The sequence below is a fragment of the Bemisia tabaci genome, chromosome 2 (genome assembly GCF_918797505.1).
Source record: "Bemisia tabaci chromosome 2, PGI_BMITA_v3".
Classification (NCBI taxonomy): Eukaryota; Metazoa; Arthropoda; class Insecta; order Hemiptera; family Aleyrodidae; genus Bemisia; species Bemisia tabaci.
In genome coordinates, this window is record NC_092794.1 from 67,168,239 (window position 1) to 67,190,668 (window position 22,430).

The 22,430-nt window shown below is 41.8% G+C and overlaps 1 protein-coding gene across 3 annotated transcripts in view; it reads left to right on the forward strand.

The window, feature by feature from the left end:
* The window catches only part of LOC109039789 (ketimine reductase mu-crystallin), a 29,130-nt gene that overhangs the window by 2,080 nt on the left and 4,620 nt on the right, over positions 1-22,430 (forward strand). For all 3 annotated transcript variants that reach the window (XM_019055448.2, XM_019055449.2, XM_019055450.2), the window contains exons 2-6: positions 615-879; positions 6,553-6,703; positions 9,944-10,117; positions 12,096-12,279; positions 14,800-15,006. In XM_019055448.2, coding sequence (XP_018910993.2) covers positions 656-879; positions 6,553-6,703; positions 9,944-10,117; positions 12,096-12,279; positions 14,800-15,006 — 940 coding nt within the window. In that variant the 5' untranslated portion in view covers positions 615-655. The remainder of the gene's footprint in view (positions 1-614; positions 880-6,552; positions 6,704-9,943; positions 10,118-12,095; positions 12,280-14,799; positions 15,007-22,430) is intronic.

Genomic DNA, 22,430 nt, shown 5'->3' on the forward strand with positions numbered 1-22,430 from the left:
GTCAAATGACGAGCTGGAAATTAAATTGATGGACACTTGTAGTGATAATTGCTGAAGATCGTAAAATTTGCCCCCACACTCATAAACTGTGTCGCTAAAATTGTTTCCCGAAATTACGTCTCTGAAGTGTTAGAATGAAAAGCACACGACTCCAAATGGTTTATATTTTCGTCAAAAAAGATATGAGACCAAAGGTGGATAAATTCGTTTTAATAGCTGAGGAATTGCTGTTGGCACACTTAATACTCATTGCTGCTCAGTTTCCTATTAAGAAATAAAACGGACGAGAAAATTCAGCGGTGCGTCCGATGTAGCTTGACTGTCTCAGGTTAGGTAAATCCGTCCATTATACAAGAGAAACTAAATGAATTTCCCGCTCTCATCCGTGGCGTGGCGTGAATGATCGATTATCGATATTTCTCCATTTGAAGCTGTAGTAAAGAATCGATTATCAAGGTGTTCGCTGCGAACACCTTGATAATCGATCCTTTTCCATAGATTTAAATGGAAAATCAATCGATATATTGCAAAGTACGCCACGCCACTGGCTCTCATTTTTAAGCACGATGATAGCAAAAAATATCGTGAACCAAAGGTCTTATCTATTGTTACAGATTTTATATGTGAGACTCCGCTAGGAGAGGCCAGAGGAGCTATGGCGGATACCAGTAAAGTGACAAGTAACTTATCGAACACTACTGGAGGCAGCAGAGATACCCCATCTCCACCACCATTTCTGACCAATGAGGAGGTGAAACGACATTTGCACTGGAACACTTTGGTCCCGGCTACGGAGACACTCTTCGCAAATGTATCTCGTCACAACGAATTAGTAATCCAGCCACCACGGCTCATCATGCCGATTTCACAGCAGAATGCGTTAGTTTTCAAAAATAGATTGCATTTTGCAAAAAGGAACCACTAGCATTGCAATGATGCTAAGCTTGTGCAACTTCATATTTTGCAATAAAATTGCGGAAATCGTGAAAAACTATAAAAAGATGGTAATTTTTGTCTTAAATTTACAGGTTTTAGGGAGTAAAATAGAAACTATTAATGGATAATCGGGTTTTTCCTCCAAGACAAAAGGATTTGCACAATCTTAGCAACATTGCAATGCTAGTGGTTCCTTTTTGCAAAATGCAATCCAAATAATGTTCTTATTGTTATGCATGCATCCTTCAAAAACACTATCCGTCTTAGTTGTGGGAGTCAAAATTCTGACAATTTTCGCATAAAATAACCGATGCATGTGTAAGAGCTTACTACCCTGCCGTCCACAGCAGTGGCGTGGCGTGAATTGCGATGTATCGATTGTTATGCCATTTAAATCTATGGTAAAGAATCGATTATTTAGGTGTTCGCTGCGAACACCCTGTTTATCGATCCTTTTCCATAGGTTTAAATGGCACAACAATCGATACATCGCAATTCACGCCACGCCACTGGTCCACAGCAAAAGCGCCGTAACTCCAATCAATATTTTCATTTTTTTTTCATACATACTATTCTATTACAATAAATCATCATTGTCATTTTGCTTCATTTTGACAGTTTGAGGTTTCAGAGGTATATCTTATAATTATGATTATTCTAAAATTATAAGGCGTGAATGCTCTGTGATTTTCCTGTGATGTACAACATTTTGTAGAAGAAAAATTGAAAAAACGCTGAATGGAGTTACGGGTTTTTTGCTGTAGACGACAGTACCACAGAAAAAGGCCATTGAAGAATAATGAGAATACTATAACAATTTTGAGCCCTGCAACTGGAGCTCAGTGGCGAGTCTTTAAAGTTGGAAACACTCTTTTCCCTTCATTTGGACTGCATTTTGAAATTTGGACCTATAAATTCCGGCCCGGTTCAAAAACAACGTATGTGCCATTAGTTTCCCTATGCACATAAGTGTTTTTTCAGATGAGCCAGAATTTATAGGTCAAAATTGCAAAATGCAGTCCACTTAAAATGTGAAACAATCGATTCTTGATGACGCAGCTGGTTTCACTCAAAATCGACATTTCAGTGGATTTAAATGGATATAAAACAGTTTTGCCGACTTGAAGAATCGCCGCTGCTGAAGCCATGGCTCAAACCGTCTGAATTGGGCCTGTTGCATAAAAAAAGATGTTTAAAAATTATGCGACAAAAATTTCAGTCAGGCGAGTCATTAGCACGGTATTCTACATCAAAAGCAGAGAGTATACATTAATGCATCGAAATCATCGAAAAACGGTAATATCTTGGTTAGAGGATAATATTAGTAGTATTTGTTGCGAGAAACGTGCTCCACGTGAAATTTGATCAGAATTCATGTAACAAATGGCTTAAATCCACACTTTGTTTGCAGGTCCATTTACTATCTACAAGCTATAAAATCTCCGAAAACAGCATTTCAAGTTTTTATTATTCGTTCTTATAAAGAGGCGATAGAGCTGAGCGCAGAGGCGGATCCAGCAACTTGGCAACACTGGCTTTCCTACATTCGAACCTGTGCTGGATAATCGATTCTCGCCGGAGCACCTGCCCCCCCCCTCCCGAGAATCGATACATTCCAATAGGTTTAAATGGAGAAAAAGCAATGTTGCCAATTTGCTGGCCCCGCCAATGGCTGAGCGTAAAAGTCAGAGAGCAAGGATGAGATACAGGCACCGCGCCGCGATTAAGATCAAAAAGCATGAGAATGACAGAAAAAATTACTGCGAAACAGGATAAAAATAACGTGCTCTTAAGTCGAGACATTGCCTATCTAGAGCACAGTGAAGGCGAATTTATGAACGTAGAAAAGACGCCACGTGCGCTGACTTTGGCGCTATTTATATATGATGCGGAGCGCAGTGAAACAGGATACAAATCGACGTGCACCCAAGTCGAGAAATTGCCTACATATGCACAATGAAGGCGAACATGTGAACGTGCTGAGTACACCACGCCCGCGCAGTAGTTAAGTAACGCAAAACGTTTACTGTAAGCGGTTACTTTTTGCGAGAGGACGAGTCACTGCGCTGCACTTAAATTGCGATTCAATTGTATAAGATTTGAAAAGCACGGAACATATAAATTTAAATTGACGCTTAAAAACCCGAAATTGGTCCACTCTAGGCCCACAGACTACCGTCTCAAAAGGAGGAATTTAGCATGGCTCCCTCTAAATATTTTGCTTTGGTCGTACAATTATGATGTAGATTCTGAGTGAATTGCATTATGCATAAAGAAACCAAGAGTATTGCAATGTTACTAGGATTGAGCAACTTAAATTCATTGCAGTGATATTACGGATCATGCAAAAAATTAAATTTACAAAGGTAATTTTCGTCTTGAATTTATAGTTTATCAGGAGTAAAGATAGAACTTGTTTAGATGATCAGTTTATATTTGCAAGGTAAAGAAAGTTGCACAATCTTAGCGACATTAGAATGCTCTTGGTTCCTTCATGCAAAATGCAATTTGAGCATAGAGTACATAGAGTCGTAATGTAACTGGGAGAGCTGGCGCCACTTTTAAGCATTTTCCATGTCCCGAATTCCGAGACTCCTGTGTGACGCCGGGTCACTTTTTCGATACATAATCGATTGTTTGCGATACACGGGTACCCGGCCATCCGATGACAACAACAACAACAACAACAACAACAACAAAGGAGATAGGGATTACCATGTACTCCACACCGCCATTTTGGATCGAAAATGTATCGAAAAAGCGACCCGAACTCGGCGCACACCGGGCTCGGAATTCGTCGAGCAGAACATGGCGCCAGCTCTCCCAGTTACATTACGACTCTATGTACTCTATGAATTTGAGTAATCAACCTCAATGCATTCAACAATGCAAAATTTCATGGTCCTGAGGCCCCTATAGCACCCCTTGGAAGGTAAATGGGGGTGGGGGGAGGCTCAATTTTAAAAGTTAGGGCTCCCTTCAGAATCGTAAATTGATTGCATCAAAATTGAAAAGCACGATACATTTTAACCTCAATTGACCCTCATGAGTTAAAATTGACCCACTTGACGCCTAAAAGTTGCCATCTCAAGAGGAGGGCAGTGCCTCCTACAGAAACTGTTCTTAAGTCCAAAATTGACACAGATATTCTCTTGAAAAAGGTGGTATTGGGGCTACTTGACACCTGGTATTTCGAATTTCATAGTCTCCTAGCTCCCCTAACCTCTATTCTCCTAAACATTCCCTATCTTGCGCATACAAGGAAAGATGAGAAGTACCTAGTCTGGAACCGACGATTGTGGGTCTTACCAGCGACGATTAATTTTTGCTGCAGTGTAGTGAGCAGAAGGGGAAAAAATATGTTTCACTGAGAGAGGGTTATAGATTCATCAATTTTGATATTTAGTGTGAATGCCCATGACAGCCTTGATGCACCTTAGTCTTTCCTGCCCGTCTGTTGTCAGATCAACCTCCGTTCTCATTCTCTAACAATAAGTGCCTAGGCTACGAGGCTTCAAGGAAAATTTATTCTGTCCTGTTATCAATCCTTGAAGGAAAAATACGAGTCTGCAATACTAGAGGCATGAAATCAACCATTTTTAGGGCATGATCATCGTAGGAAAATCCGAACTTTGCCCGGCCCCCGATTGACACTTCTCAATAGATTAGACTCTAGGTTCGACTGAGACCTTCCTCCATCTTATTTTAAGGCAAAAAGTATTTTGTATCTCAGCTGTGAATACCCTCTTCAGACTAAGAATATAGATAAACCGGTGAGAAGCTGTCACTAACAAGCATTGGGAGTAGGCACTAAACCACAACATGATAAGTGAATCCCTGGTGATAAATAATCAATAAGTTGATGAACGAACCAAAAACGAAGGTTTGAAGTTTCCTGGAATTTGAAAGCCTCAATAATTTTGAACAGTGCAGCTCTAGTGGAACTGCGAGAAGGAAAAAATAAACTTTTATAGTGATAATAACTTACAGTTAGTTTGAGAGCACACTTGGAGGCATTGACTTGAAATGGATCTGGAACGTGGGAGCACCGAATGCAACATTGTTTGGAGGGATGCGGTTAAGACAGGCAAATAATAGATGCTTCAAAATCAAGAACTTCGAGAATTTTAGATACTTAAAGGACTTACAACACTCAGGAATCGAAGATGAAGAACCACGTTTCACGTTTGTTTACAACCAACTTGGTTATCAAAAGAACGCGAATGTAAACAAGTCAAAACTTCCACTCCCATTGGTTCCCGCCAATTCCATACCGCGCTTGGCAAATTATACAAATTGACGCGCCAATTTTCAAATAAGCGGGGAGTCCACTAGTTGCGCGCACATTGAAAATCGACCCATACCAGGCTTTTATCTCGGTTTTTTTAGGTCGCACGTGGTCAGGAACCACAGGGTTGAATAAGGAATCGACACCAAGGATTCCAGATTACATGGTCTCGAACCACCCCCGCCCCCAGGGAGGGGGGGGGGGGGGGGGGGAGGAAGAGTGGTATGATCCTAAAAATCACGGTTCCTAGCCGAATGGACCACTAGACAAGGTGCAAATTTCAACATTTTGATACATGATTCTTCACCAAAATTTTACGTAAAACACGATGCGCACAACGAACTTTACCGGAATCACATCCTTACGAAGATAATCAATAATTCTTGATGTGTGAATTCAAACCACCCGCTCATGAAAACTCAATGCTCTACGTGATTCACATCGCGCGCTAACCGTTTATAATGACAGTCTCTGAGATATAAAAATCTGGCAACCTTAATCTTGACGCTTTGACTCAGCTGTAGCAAATTGTTTATAGTTTTAACAACACATGGTGGGAAATGAACATTGCTCGATTGAGAAGATTGCTGAAACCGTTGTAGTGCGCGATTTGACTCACGTAGAGCTTTGAGTTTCTTGTGAGCGGGCAGTTCAAATTCCTCGTCACCAATGTGAAATAAAAACGTTAATATCTTCGTTAGAAGTTAGTCTCAGTAATTTTCGTTGTCCAAATCGTGTTCTCCGTAAAAATTTGGTTAAGAAGCATGTATCAAATTGCTTAAATTCGTACCTTGTTTAGTAGTCCATTGAGATAAAATTGCATCAGACATGAAAAATGCAATTTCACAATTAATTGACGCCTACAAATCCAAAATCGGCAATTTGTAGGCCAAAAAAATGACCCCCTAAAGAGGGAGACGGTGTCATGTCCCCTCCACAAACTTTTTGGTCGCAAAATTGACGTAGATTCTACGGAAATAGATGGCATCTTAAGTAACGGAATTCGAATTACATGGTCCTGAAACCCCCTGATCCCCCTCGGAGGTTAAACGGGGGGCCAATTTTTTAGAAGCCGAACCCCCTGTTTACCTCTTAAGGGGGGTTTCGCGGCTTCGGGACCATTTTTGGGCTCCTTGGGGTTCGTGACTTCGTACGCACTAAAACAACCGGGAAAAAAGCTTGGTACGTGTGATCTGAAAAATACTTCGTACATCTACCCTTGTAAAGGGTGTTGGTAGGAGGAATTTCTCGCAACATTTCTAATTTACATTTTTTATTTTTTTTGTACTAATACTCCTGATGGTTGTATTTTTTTTTTTTTTTTATAGCGCACTTTTGTGCATGCCAGCATACCTAGCTGAAGATAACGTATTAGCTTGCAAAGTTGTGACCAGTTTCAGAAATAACGCTGCTCTTGGGTTGCCGTCAATTCTAGCAACTGTCATTTTATTTGATGGAAGCAACGGAGGAACAAAAATGGTAAGCTACACATGTTTGAGGATACTGCAATGAATAACAATTCACTATTTTATTTTGTAGTGCAACTTTCTTCGTTGGCTTTTCTCAGTTCGGAGTTTGGGTAACTTTTTTGTCCCGTCCGTGGACAGGTCATTCCCACTGCCCAAGCCGCGAATTGGTAGATGTTGTTGCCCATTCCGTGAACTTGATAACTGGTTCGTGGACTGGCCTATAAAAAGTATAAAAACACAGCCAACGGACCAAATGTTAATTTTAAATCAATAGGCTAGTCAACGAATGTCCACCAATGACCGATTTCTGATGACTTATTCGACACGAAAATCAAAAGTATCAAAACAATTTACAGGTTAAGTTTGGTATAAGCCATTAAACCTAAAAAAAGAAAAATAATAAATAAATACTGGTTTTGAACAAATTTTAAGACTTTTTTTCATATTTATCTAAAGTTCTGAATACGAATTCACATTATTTTTTTAAATTTTCCTTATATGTTCAGTATCTTGAAAGTGCTAGTTGTATATCGGGAAAATTGGTTGCACTTCCGCTTTACAAACTCTAGACTGAGTTGACTGTGACGCCTTTGGTGCCACTATACGTGTTCCACAAATATGCGTGTTGTATGTTCATTGAGGGCGCTTCTCTCGTTTCCTTAGAGATTCACGGGACTAATCAGTTGTAGCACTCTTGATTTTTAGCTGTTTCAAATAATAGCCTTCATGCACGCTGGACTTGTCGATTTCTTTTGACATTTTTGCAGTGGTGAATGCATAGCTGACGTGCTCTCCAGCTAGAATTGTATTTAGCAAATGGGTAATTTTTATAGGAGGATTAATGGATTATAAATAAACAAGTGGTTAGAAATGAAAACAAAAGAATATGAACTATGCAAAACGATAATCCAGATATCGGAATTTGGCTGTTTTGAAAACGCCTTCAAATGCGGTGTGATACCTCACGCATTCCGGAGAGTTCAAATAGTTGTATCATTGCGCCTTAGAAATGCGACGGAAGATTACAATCGAAATAGCCTTATACACGCTGGCTTTGTCGATTTCCTTTGACATTTTTGCAGTGGTGAATGCATAGCTAAAATGCGCTCCAGCCAGAAGTTTATTCAGCAAATGAGTAGTTTTTATAGGAGGATTGAAAACAAACAAATGGGAGGAAATAAAACATAACAATTGGAACTATGCAAAACAATAATCCGGATAGCGGAACTTGGCTGTTTTGGAAACGCCTTCAAATGCGGCGTGATACCTCACGCATTCTCACGCACCGAAAAATATCAGAGGCTTTTAATAGATCGAACCGTTTTAATTTTTCTCGTATCAGAATTTCTGGCGGTTGGGTATTTTTCAGAATGACCAATTTAAAGCTGTGATTATCTCGCCCTACAAATACTACGCTGATTGTGAGTTGGTCCCGGCGCCTCCATGCAACTATTCGTGTTCCACGAATCTGCATGTTGTATTTTCAAAATTGAAGGCACTTTCGCTTTTCTCACCTCGAAAAAAATGCATGCATGGAAGTTGTTGTTAGTAGTAGCATCCGAATGACAGAGTGCCTATGTATAGAAACTAGGTATTGCATCTCAAACCTTTTACTAAAAAAAATGCCGCTATACCTAATTGCTTAACGAAATTTTAGGTTTCATGGATTTTTTGATTTCCAACTTTTGAAATGATGTCTGAACCAAATTTTTCGGATATTTCCGCCGAGCATTATCCTTCCTCCCTTGGTTCCATTCATCTTTCCCTCGATAAAACGAATTTCTGTCGATCGACTTTTTTTACTAGAATACGGGAATGAAAAACAAAACAAAAAAAAACTAGTACCTAGATTCTTCTTTAAAAAGTCCGAAAATAAATTAACACTAACTTGATTCTTGCAACCTGTAAAAACTAAATTGTATCGGTTTTTATTAGTTTCTTCAAAAACCTAGAGAAATGTTTCGCCGGAAATTGGTCTGTGGGGAACATTCTTTAATTATAGCATATAGATTGCAGCTAAAAGTACCGTAGGCGTAGTTTTCAAACTTTAAACCGACCAGTTCATGAGAATAAAACACATAACGATAGTTTTCCGGAAATTATTGGGCCGAAAACGTTATAATGTTTTTTTTTACCAACTTCCTTCGTATGTTATCTCAGTTGTTCGTGACGATTAAAATTGATTCATCTCCTACTTTTGTAAAGTGGGATCCATTAAAATTACGCTAATTATGTACTTCTGAGAGAAGAGTTGTATCTTGTAATCTCATACGGAAGCAGAGGTTAGATCAAATTGTGTAGAGATCTGTCATCACCGCCGTCAATATCAGCATTTTACACTATCTAAAGGATGCACCATGGTTTTGTGGTTACTCTAGCGACTGATTTGTGTGTCCAAATTTTTTTTTTTCTTTTTTTTTTTTTTGAATCGACGATGAGTTATCAAAAGTTGGTTGCAGTTTTGTGGTTGTATTCTTATCACTCTGAGTCCAATAATTTTCTCATGAGAAAATTGTCCACTGAAAATCGCAGTTTGTGGAAAGCTGCGCTCCTGCGGATATCTGGACAAACAGGATGTGGACCAAGCCATCTAAAAAGGAATGATTAAAATAATTTATATAGCGTTTGCTCTGCGGTTTTTTTTCCGAGCCGATTTTCACGTTAAACATTTTTATATCGATGGTATCTGAGGCTACAGGCAGTGAAGCTTTGAAAAATTACTTCAGATGTATCCGGAGGGCAAATCAGTAGATCTACTACACGTCAAAACTACAAACGGGTCATGTCTTCAATGCATAACTTAAACTTTTTATGTATTGTGGAGGGATTTTACACACGAAATGGGTTTCTTGGGGAAAATTCAGTCTTCCGGAAAATTGGAGCATGGCGAGCAAAAATTAAAGTTATTTTCAGCTTCCATAGCAAAAATTCACAGAATTGGTCTCATCGGAAAAACGAACTAAAAAACAGAAAATGTTTAACTCCGAAGTATGAAATGCTAATAAACAGGCGTACCCTTTCGGCTGAATGCCATTCTTGAGGAACAATTCGCTTCTTTTATGATTAGCCCTCTTCCCAATTTCAAGGTAAATAACTATTATTCGAGCTGATTATGTCAGTCAATGTCATTCATCATGATTTATTTTAATTTAAAAAAATAAAAATAGGTAAATTAATAATGGTTTTGTGTTATAGTCCCATTCATTGATTGGGTTCGATCGAAATTTTGTCGTCAATATTTTTGCTACAGATCATGGAGGGCACAGAAATAACAACGTGGCGAACTGCAGCAGCTTCTGTCGCTGCCACCAAAAATCTCTTCAGAAGAATTAAGGATAAAGATCTCGTCCTTGCTATCATGGGCTCTGGAGTTCAAGCTCATATCCACGCTCAAGCTTTCATGTCTTATTTCAGCATTAAAGAGGTAAATGAACTGATAAAAGTAAAAATCATCGTGGAAGACCAGGCACTCAATGTATCAACGAGATGATGTGACGCAATAAATGCATAACCTAAGAACGTCAGAGTTTTGGAGCATCGTTGGACCAATGTTGACGTTGCCGCAGAGAGTGAGGGCCTAAGGCTGAGAACAAGGGCACCAAAAAACAATTTCGCACCGTTTAAGAAAAACATCGAGTTTTATACTTAGGGATCGGCAGACCGGCGAGTTCTTCCATCAGGGGCTGACTTTTGTCGGTTCTTCCACCGTACTTAAAAGTACTTAGGACGGGTCTCGACTGCACTTAAGTCCGGCTTAGCGCTTCTGATTGGCCGGTGGTGCGGTTTGGACTCATCGATGGATGTTGCACTCCGTGTGAAAGAGCCGACAAAATCCGGCCCCGGATGTAAAGGCCTCGATAGACGATCAAATTCCCGAACCAATTCCGATCAAAGTAGCATCAAAGTGTCGGGAGTCATCAGTCTTAAACTCATTAATTTTTTTCATTTTAAAATGAAAACTTGGCAGAAATGTTTCCTGTGGCAGGAAATGATGAATGGTGGCACTCCTTTCTGATCTTACTTTGAACAAAAAAGTGCGGCCCGTCAAAATTTGATGGTAGATGGTGACCACCAGTCATCAGCATGTCTACTTTGATCGGAATTGGTTCGGAATTATCGTCTATGCAGGGCTTAAGCGCAAGAGCTACAATTGGCAAACGTTTATTTTATAAGTGCTCCGCAAATCATGATCTAAACAATACATCGAAAAATCAAGTTTTATGCAAGTTTGAAAAAGAGGATCTATGTACAATAAGATGCATCTTTGACTTCGCAACTTCGCACTTCGGAGACAATTTTAGATCCCTGTTTGGCAGCTCTTGGTGCTAAATTATAATGACTACAATAGACCTCTAGAGAAGGTATGAATCGGCACTACGCAATGTACGTTCTCTTTATCGCAAGTAAAACGAATCAAACAACGAAAAATTTAGAAATCAGAGGCGTGGCGTGCTTTGCGTTATATCGATTGATTGGTCATTTAAACCTATGGAAAAGTATCGACGAACAGGGTGTTCGCAGCGAACACCTTAATAATCGATTATTTACCACAGCTTCAAATGGGGAAATATCGATCGATCGCAAAGCACGCCACGGCCGCAGCACTGTTAGAAATCAACACCTATTCGAGTGTTTGATATAATTTAAATATTAATCAAATGACCAAAAAAAATGCGAGACCATTAGCATAATTTGACATCTATATGGATTGCATTTTGCAAAAAGGAACCACTAGCATTGCAATGATGCTAAGATTGTGCAACTTCATCTTTTGCAATGAAATTGCGGGAATCGTGAAAAACTATGAAATTTAGATGGTAATTTTTGTCTTAAATTTACAGTTTTTAGCGAGTAAAATAGAAACTATTAATGGATACTCGGGTTTTTCCTCCAAGACAAAAGAAGTTGCACAATCTTAGCAACATTGCAATGCTAGTGGTTCCTTTTTGCAAAATGCAATCCATATGATTTTCATTAAAAATACTTGTTCACACATCGCTCAGGAGTTGACTTCCAAACATCTCGCTGTGCGTGAGAATCGCTTTCTACGTAATATTTTGAAGAGTAAATATGCATAGGAGGCCTTGTCCAGTGATCCACTGATCCCTTTGAACAGGCTAAATATATATCGACAGTGTAAGTCGGCAATAACATAACTCGTTTGCAGCGTCTGAAAACCTCCGCCTACATGTTATTTTTTTAAAAGAGAACAAATTGAAATCATTCCTTGAAGTTTTTGCAGAATTTTCCTCGCACAGAGAAGAAAAATCACGGCAGTTTTAAAGGATTGCCGTTCAGTAGTTTTCCGTTTAAAAAATAAAGAATGACAGGAAGTCTGCGATGTCGCTAAAACCGAGTTATGTGATTGCCGGCTTACACTGTCGATATTCCTTTTATTGCAGATTAGAATTTGGAACCACCGATTTGCGGGAGCTGAAGCCCTCTGCAAACGCTTGGGTGATATCGCAAAACCGTTTCCGGACAAAGAGGAGTGCGTTAAACCCGCTGATTTAATCGTGACTGCCACCTACTCGCCCACCCCCGTGGTACACTACGACTGGCTTAAGTCGGACGCTCATATAAATGGTATGAAAAATCATTTTTTTTTTTGATTTCCAGCGGCCAAAAGAAGCATGCAACAACACTACGCAGTCCATGATGGTGGCTTACAGACATCTAACTGTGAAATTCGCAATTTTTGTGTTCAAAATTTGAGATTTTGAAGATTTAAAAAACATACTGATTTTAAAACACAATCAATGTAGCATTTTAAATGGACTTACAATAGAGCTCATACAAGAGTGATGGATTTGCAATTCAATAGATTAATCATTGATCAAAGTAGCTACTTGAGGAAAGGACAGAATGGTACCTGTCGCGTGTTGTCATGAATTCTCTCCCGAACTCATAAAAAGCTACCGAAATTGATATGATACTGGTGGCAGCAAGTTATGACTTTAGGAGAATCTAGTTTTGTAAGCAGTTCAATTCCTTGTGCAGTTTAAGTACATCAGATGAATACAGGGGTGATTAATGCCTCGTGTTACGTGGGTGTTTTTAGCCCAAAGTTATGGACTTCACCCTGCATAAAGGATCATGGGACGAATCTGCACAGGGTAATAATTAATAGTTATATCATAATTGAAAAATGTAAGACCAATTCTACAGCCAGTGTGCTCATCCCTGTCTCAACACAGAGCGGTAGTAGCAATTCTGGCAAATTTGCAATATTGTTATTTCTCCATTTTAATGTATGTTAAACAATCGATTCTAGGTAAGGCAGCCTGTCTCGCGTAGAATCGGTATATTTAATGGATTTGAATGAAGTATTTACAGTGTTGCCAACTTGCTAGAATAGCCACTGCAGGCAGAGTGGATTGAACTTATATGAGTTCGGGAGTGGACTTTTCTGTAGCCACTTAACAACACCACAGCTCCTATTTAAAAAAAAAATCTAGACCTAAAAAACATCTAACCAGAGAAAAATACCACTTCAGATTTATGGGCTCCGGGCATCAAGAATCCTCTTCTCGTAGATGATTGCAGAGTTACGAACAAAATTAAAAGGCAACGGAGCTTGCGACTCATCTTTTCTTGGCTTGGATGCTGCTTCATCGCTTCATACCTTTGCAGGTTGCATACAAATGAAATGAAGGCTGTCTAGCTTTTCTCGTGGAAATAAGTTTGATGTTTTTACGCGCCTTATACGGCTCGCAAGTACTTTCATAAAACTCCCACAATATCCCAATGTTCAAGTTTGTATATTTACGCATGTTGTTTACTAATATTTACACTGAGTCTAACTTTATAATAACGTAAATAGCTATATTTGGCGACACGCTCCCCGGTCGCCATGCGGCCGAACCAGTGGCGTTGCGTGCTTTGCGACATATGGATTGATCTATCATTTAAACCCATGGAAAAGGATTGATTATTAGGGTGTTCGCAGCGAACACCCTAATAATCGATTCTTTACCACGGCTCAAATGGGGAAATATCGATAATCGATTATTCACGCCTCGCCACTGGGCCGAACCCCCAGAACGACGGCGTTAGTCCGTAACGACGTATCTCGTTTGCGGTGTTTGAAAATATCCTCTTCTATTTCATTTTTTTACGGAGAACGAATTGACATCATTCCTTGAAGTTTATGCAGAATTTTCTTCGCACTGAGAAGAAAAATCACGGGAGTTGTTAAGAATTTTCCCCGAGTAGTTTTCCATTTGAAAAATAAAGTATGGCAGGAAGTCTGCGACGTCGCAAGCTAAGATACCTTGTTGCGGACTTGCACCGCCGATGATTCGCGGGTTCCTAGGGTTGCTTCTTATGATAGACAAAGCTAAGAAAAGAGCTCTAAAGAAAGAAGACGAAAGGAATATGAAGGGATCCAATTGGTGGTGACGGGTGGTTACAATGGACAAAGGAGGTAGACTAATTATAGGCAACCCACGAGAGACTCTATGGTTAGTCCATAATTTTCTCCCACAGTATAGGAACCACGTGCTTCAACCAGCAGGATCTCTCCATACTTCCTATGTCTTCTTTTTTCTATAGCTTTGTCTATCTTTTTCAATAGTTAGCCCGCATTTTAAAAATTCAATGAAAGCGGGCCCATTTATAAGCTACTAACTACCGATAGCCACAAAAATCATGAAAATTGGCCCGATAGATTTTTCGAGCGGACCATGGTTTAAAATTGAAATTTGAGAAGTCAGAAACCTTACTCGTGTGATTAATTGGATTGCATTTTGCAAAAAGGAACCACTAACATTGCAATGATGCTAAGATTGTGCAACTTCATCCTTTGCAATAAAAGTGCGGAAATCGTGAAAAACTACGAAATTTAGATGGTAATTTTTGTCTTAAATTCACAGTTTTTAGCGAGTAAAATAGAAACTATTAATGGAAAATCGGGTTTTTCCTCCAAGACAAAAGAATTTGCAGAATCTTAGCAACATCGCAATGCTAGTGGTTCCTTTTTGCAAAATGCAGTCCAATTATAATGGGTATTACGTCAGAACTTTAATTTTTTGGAATATCGAAATGCACCAAAACTTCGGCCTTTTATTGATACTGAGCTTTGAATTTTTATTTCGCGATTTCCAGCGGTCGGTTTTGGGGTGAGTCACCACTCGGAGCTGGACGAGAACACGTATCGGAAGGCTTCCGTCTTTGTCGACAGTCTTGATGGAGCAAAGCAAGAGCTGAAAAGCTTGCATGAGGCCGGAATCAAATTCACTGAGGTCGGGGCTGTGATAAATGGCACCGAGAGAGTCCCTCCCAACGGCGGTGTCACCGTCTTCCAGTCGCTCGGTATGTGACAAACTTTATGTGTTCTCAAAACTTTTCTCCATCGTCTGACATAAAAACACGCTAGTGAGTACACATCCCTACTAGAATGTATTGAGAAACAAGTTTGTTTTAAAAGCGTTTTATTTTGATCTACTAGTTCTCATATACTCATTTTCTTCACCTCCACAGCATTTCATTAGTTCACTAACTCTAAGATATATATTCTTCATTATAAAGTAACAGTGCTAAATTTGTAACAACGAAGATGTGCGTAATAAATATTCAAAAAAAAAAAAAATTTGATCTACAAAAAAACAAATTTTGTAGAGATATTTAAAAATATTTTGAAGCAATTTCAGAAAACAACTCGGGCATTGTAACTTCTACAAAAACCTTTTAAGTGTTAAAGTGGTTTTTTTTTAGTTTTCTTTTTTGGTCTACAGATATCTCTTCTTCAAATCTAATTTCAGGTATCAAATTGCCTTGGGAGTTGACAACAGCATATGACTCTGATTTCTGCTTTTTAAATTATCCAATCTTTATGTTCGTTTGTACACTGTAAAGCTCACTCATCCCATTCCACCCACGCATTTCCCATCATCAAACACATAATCATCACATCTACCCATCATCATAGACAATAAGTTAAGAAAAAAATGCCTCTAAGCTGTCGAGGCATTCTGTAACACTACCTCATAATGTAATATAATTGTTTATATTTCTCGTTGAGAAAGTAACCAAAATTCAAACAATAAAAATTTTTTTCGATATAAATCGAGAACTTCGTGCAAATAGATCATACCGCAAATAAAGACGATTGTCACGTTTGTAGGATTGGTTGAGTGTTAAATGGACTAGAACATCTAAAAATTCTTAAAACGCGCACTAGAAACAGCGATGATGTGGGAGAGCAGATATTGAACATAAGCGTTACGAGGCCGAAAAGTTTGTCTATCGAACGAATTTGGAATAATTACAGTTTTACAAAGAAAGTCACACTTATGCCAGAAGGGCGAGAAGCGGCATGCATGCCAGGCATGGGTCAGGTAGAAAAAGACCATGAGAAAGGGGCAGCACACGCTTTTGTAAACTTGATGACGTCACGAGCGGCGAGACAGCACGTTTATATACGCTATTGGCTGGCTATAATCAGTGGAGCTATCAGTTGCAAGTCTTGTCATTAATTTTATAGGTGATGGCTGGGCGATAGAGACGAAAAGAAGAAAAGCGGACGAGATGCAGGATCCCTATTAGGGTGGCCCACAAAAAATGAATTTCGAAAATTTATAGCCATAACCCCCTAAATCGGTTACAGCATGTTCAAAAACACGGAAAATGAAATTTGGGGTCAATCGGACAAAATTAACCCGACGCGCATTAGCCATTTATCCCCGCAAAAATAGCGAATTTTTACTGTTTTTCAGTAATTTTTCGCTCCCAAACAATAAAGTCGGAGGGGTCTGCAAATTAAACAGAGGGCAAAATTAGTTCATAAACTACACCCTAGTGAAGTTTTGGACCCCCTCCATGCTTTTGACCCGAAGCGCGGTTGCCATTTTTACGCATGAAAATAGCAAATTTTCTACTGTTTTGGTTATTTTTCCCTCTCGATAAATTAACGTTACAGATGCCTAAATTATAATCAGAGTGTGAAATTAGTAGCTAAGATGCTCCTAATGCTCCTCTTCTGATAATTTTGACACGCTGCGACATTGCCATTTTTCTGAGCAAAACCGTGAATTTCGACTTATTTCAATATCATCTCTCTAGACCTAAAAAAAAAAAAAAAAAAAAAAAACTCAGGAGCCATCGAAAAAGTGCGCTAAAACACGGTGATTATACCATGAGTAGCTTTTTTGAAAATGTGGATCCTGTAAAATGGTTTACTCGGCGTGAAGTTACCTCACTGCCAGACCGGTCAGGCAATCAACCGTCTTAGATTTCGAAAGTCTCAAGATAACATTTTTGGCAATTCCAGTCATTTTGGATTTTTGGATTTTTGAATTTTAAAAATTTGAGTCGAGATTCAAGTTCCTTGTTAAAAAATACCCCCTGACACCATGACGGTGACAGTCAAGTTTCATACGTAAGTGCGCCTTCGATTACATTTGATACCGTGCGATACTTTCGTGGTGGAATAGTTGTATTGGCGCCTACAAACCTAACAGGGATACTGCATGCATTGCGCAATGAGTGAAGTATCCCTGTTAGGTTTGTAGGTGCCAATGCAACTATTCCACCACGAAAGTATTGCACAGTATCCAATGTAATTGAAGGCGCATTAACGTATGAAAATTGATAATTACCGTCAACCACTGTTTGCCAAGTGGGAGCTACACGCCGAGTAAAACATTTTACAGGGTCCAAATTTTCAAAAAAGATACTCATGGTATAATCACCGTGTTTTAGCGCACTTTTTCGATGGCTCCTGAGTTTTTTTTTAGGCCGTGAGAGATGATATTGAAATGAGTCAAAATTCACTATTTTAATCAGAAAAATGGCAACGTCGCAGCGTGTCAAAATTATCAGAAGAGGAGCATTGGAAGCATCTTAGCTACTAATTTCACACTCTGATTACAATTTAGGCATCTATAACGTTAATTTACCGAGAGGCAAAAATCATCAAAAACAGTAACAAATTCGCTATTTTCATGCGTGAAAATGGCAACCGCGCGTCGGGTCAAAAGCAGGGAGGGGGTCCAAAACTTCACTAGGGTGTAATTTATGAACTAATTCTGCCCTCTATTTAAATTGCCATCCCTCCGACTTTATTTTTTGGGGGCGAAATATTACTGAAAAACAGTAAAAATTCGCTATTTTTGTGGGGATAAATGGCAAATGCGAGTGGGTTTAATTTTGTCCGATTGACCACAAATTTAATTTTCCGTGTTTATGAACATGCTGTAACCAATTTAGGGGGTTATGGCTATAAAATTATGTCTATCAGTGACATTCCACAGTCCGGCGCCGGCTCCCTGCATTCCTTCCCTCTGACTGTGGAATTTATGTCTATCGCCGACATTCCGTAAGGAGTCGTCGTACGCTGTTTCTGCGCTAAAATTCAAGGATTCTCACCGCTTGAAGCCTAACGGACCCGAGGGTGGAATTTATGTCTATCAGTGACATTCCACAGTCCGGCGCAGGCTCCCTGCATTCCTTCCATCTGACTGCGGAATTTATGTCTATCGCCGACGTTCCGTAAGGAGTCGTCGTAAGCTGTTTCTGCGCTAAAATGCAAGGATTCTCACCGCTTGAAGCCTTACGGACCCGAGGGTGGAATTCATGTCTATCGCCGACGTTGCGTAAGGAGTCGTCGTACGCTCTTTCCGCGCTAAATGCAAGGATTCTCACCGCTTGAAGCCTTCCGGACCCGAGGGTGGAATTTATGTCTATCAGTGACATTCCACAGTCCGGCGCCGGCTCCCTGCATTCCTTCTCTCTGACTGTAGAATTTATGTCTATCCCCAACGTTCCGTAAGGAGTCGCCGTACGCTGTTTCTGCACAAAAATGCCAGGATTCTTACCGCTTGAAGCCTTACGGACCCGAGGGAGGAAGATATGTCTATCAGTGACATTCCACAGTCCGGCACTAGCTCCCTGCATTCCTTACCTCTGACTGTGGAATTTATGTCTATCGCCGACGTTGCGTAAGGAGTCGTCGGACGCTCTTTCCGCGCTAAATGCCAGGATTCTCACCGCTTGAAGCCTTACGGACCCGAGGGTGGAATTTATGTCTATCCGTGACATTCCACAGTCCGGCGCCGGCTCCCTGCATTCCTTCCCTCTGGCTATGGAATTTATGTCAATCGCCGACGTTACGTAAGGAGTCGTTGTACGCTGTTTGTGCCTTAAAATGCCAGGATTCTCACCGCTTGAAGCCTTACGGACCCGAGGGTGGGATTTATGTCTATCAGTAACATTCCACAGTCTGGCGCTGGCTCCCTGCATTCCTTCCCTCCGGCTGTGGAATTTATGTCTATCGCCGACATTCCGTAAGGAGTCGTCGTACGCTGTTTCTGCGCTTAAATGTCAGGATTCTCATCGCTTGAAGCCCACGGACCCGAGGGTGGAATTTATGTCTATAAGTGACATTTCACAGACCGGCGCCGGCTCCCTGCATTCCTTCCCTCTGACTGTGGAATTTCTGTCTATCGCCACTGCTCCGTAAGGAGTTGCCGTACGGTGTTTCCGCGCGAAAATGCCAGGATTCTCACCCCTTGAAGCCTTACGGACCCGAGGGTGGAATTCATGTCTATCAGTGACATTCCACCATCTGGCGCTGGCTCCCTGCATTCCTTCCCTCTGCCTGTGGAATTTATGTCTAACGCCAACGTTCCGTAAGGAGTCGCCATACGCTGTTTCTGAGCTAAAATGCCAGGATCCTCACCGCTTGAAGCCTTACGGACCCGAGGGTGGAATTTATGTCTATCAGTGACATTCCACAGTCCGGCGCTGGCTCCCTGCATTCCTTCCCTCTGGCTATGGAATTTATGCCTACCGCGTCGTTCCGTAAGGAGTCGCCGTACGCTGTTTCTGCACTAAAATACCAGGATTCTCACCGGTTGAAGCCTTACGGACCCGAGAGTGGAATTTTTGTCTATCAGTGACATTCCACAGTCCGGCGCCGGCTCCCTGCATTCCTTCCCTCTGGCTGTGGAATTTAAGTCTATCGCCGACGTTGCGTATAGAGTCGTTGTACGCTCTTTCCGCGCTAAATGCCAGGATTCTCACCGCTTGAAGCCTTACGGACCCGAGGGTGGAATTTATGTCTATAAGTGACATTCCACATTCCGGCGCCGGCTCCCTGCATTCCTTCCCTCTGACTGTGGAAATTTTGTCTATCGCCAACGTTCCGTAAGGAGTCGTCGTACGCTGTTTCTTCGGTAAAAATCCAGGATTCTCACCGCTTGAAGTCTTACGGACCCGAGGGTGGAATTTATGTCTATCAGTGACATTCCACAGTCCGGCGCCGGCTCCCTGCGTTCCTTCCCTCTGGCTGTGGAATTTATGTCTATCGCCACTGCTCCGTAAGGAGTCGCCGTACGGTGTTTCTGCGCTAAAATGCCATGATTCTCTCTGCTTGAAGCCTAACGGACCCGAGGGTGGAATTTATGTGTATCAGTGTCACTCCTAAGTCCGGGGCCGGCTCCCTGCATTCCTTCCCTCTGCATGTGGAATTTATGTCTAACGCCAACGTTCCGTAAGGAGTCGCCGTACGCTCTTTCCGCGCTAAATGCCAGGATTCTCACCGCTTGAAGCCTTACGGACCCGAGGGTGGAATTTATGTCTATCAGTAACATTCCACAGTCTGGCGCTGGCTCCCTGCATTCCTTTCCTCAGGCTGTGGAATTTATGTCTATCGCCGACGTTACGTAAGGAGTCGTTGTACGCTGTTTGTGCCTTAAAATGCCAGGATTCTCACCGCTTGAAGCCCACGGACCCGAGGGTGGAATTTATGTCTATAAGTGACATTTCACAGTCCGGCGCCGGCTCCCTGCATTCCTTCCCTCTGACTGTGGAATTTATGTCTATCGCCGACATTCCGTAAGGAGTCGTCGTACGCTGTTTCTGCGCTTAAATGCCAGGATTCTCACCCCTTGAAGCCTTACGGACCCGAGGGTGGAATTCATGTCTATCAGTGACATTCCACCATCCGGCGCCGGCTCCCTGCATTCCTTCCCTCTGGCTGTGGGATATATGTCTATCGCCGACGTTGCGTAAGGAGTCGTTGTACGCTCTTTCCGCGCTAAATGCCAGGATTCTCACCGCTTGAAGCCTTACGGAACCGAGGGTGGAATTTATGTCTATAAGTGACATTCCACATTCCGGCGCCGGCTCCCTGCATTCCTTCCCTCTGACTTTGGATTTTATGTCTATCGCCACTGCTCCGTAAGGAGTCGCTGTACGGTGTTTCTGTGCTTAAATGCCAGGATTCTCACCGCTTGAAGCCTTACGGACCCGAGGGTGGAATTTATGTCTATCAGTAACATTCCACAGTCTGGCGCTGGCTCCCTGCATTCCTTCCCTCTGGCTGTGGAATTTATGTCTATCGCCGACATTCCGTGAGGAGTCGTCGTACGCTGTTTCTGCGCTTCAATGCCGGGATTCTCATCGCTTGAAGCCCACGGACCCGAGGGTGGAATTTATGTCAATAAGTGAGATTTCACAGTCCGGCGCCGGCTCCCTGCATTCCTTCCCTCCGACTGTGGAATCTATGTCTATCGCCACTGAACCGCAAGGAGTCGCTGTACGGTGTTTCTGCGCGAAAATGCCAGGATTCTCACCCCTTGAAATCTTACGGACCCGAGGGTGGAATTTATGTCTATCAGTGACATTCCACAGTCCGGCGCAGGCTCCCTGCATTCCTTCCCTCTGACTTTGGATTTTATGTCTATCGCCACTGCTCCGTAAGGAGTCGCTGTACGGTGTTTCTGTGCTTAAATGCCAGGATTCTCACCGCTTGAAGCCTTACGGACCCGAGGGTGGAATTTATGTCTATCAGTAACATTCCACAGTCTGGCGCTGGCTCCCTGCATTCCTTCCCTCTGGCTGTGGAATTTATGTCTATCGCCGACATTCCGTGAGGAGTCGTCGTACGCTGTTTCTGCGCTTCAATGCCGGGATTCTCATCGCTTGAAGCCCACGGACCCGAGGGTGGAATTTATGTCAATAAGTGAGATTTCACAGTCCGGCGCCGGCTCCCTGCATTCCTTCCCTCCGACTGTGGAATCTATGTCTATCGCCACTGAACCGCAAGGAGTCGCTGTACGGTGTTTCTGCGCGAAAATGCCAGGATTCTCACCCCTTGAAATCTTACGGACCCGAGGGTGGAATTTATGTCTATCAGTGACATTCCACAGTCCGGCGCAGGCTCCCTGCATTCCTTCCATCTAACTGCGAAATTTATGTCCATCGCCGACGTTCCGTAAGGAGTCGTCGTAAGCTGTTTCTGCGCTAAAATGCAAGGATTCTCACCGCTTGAAGCCTTACGGACCCAAGGGTGGAATTCATGTCTATCGCCGACGTTCCGTAAGGAGTCGCCATACGCTGTTTCTGCACTAAAATGCCAGGATTCTTACCGCTTGAAGCCTTACGGACCCGAGGGGGGAAGATATGTCTATCAGTGACATTCCACAGTCCGGCACTAGCTCCCTGCATTCCTTACCTCTGACTGTGGAATTTATGTCTATCGCCAACGTTGCGTAAGGAGTCGTCGGACGCTCTTTCCGCGCTAAATGCCAGGATTCTCACCGCTTGAAGCCTTACGGACCCGAGGGTGGAATTTATGTCTATCAGTGACTTTCCACAGTCCGGCGCCGGCTCCCCGCATTCCTTCCCTCTGGCTATGGAATTTATGTCTATCGCCGACGTTACGTACGGAGTCGTTGTACGCTGTTTGTGCCTTAAAATGCCAGGATTCTCACCGCTTGAAGCCCACGGACCCG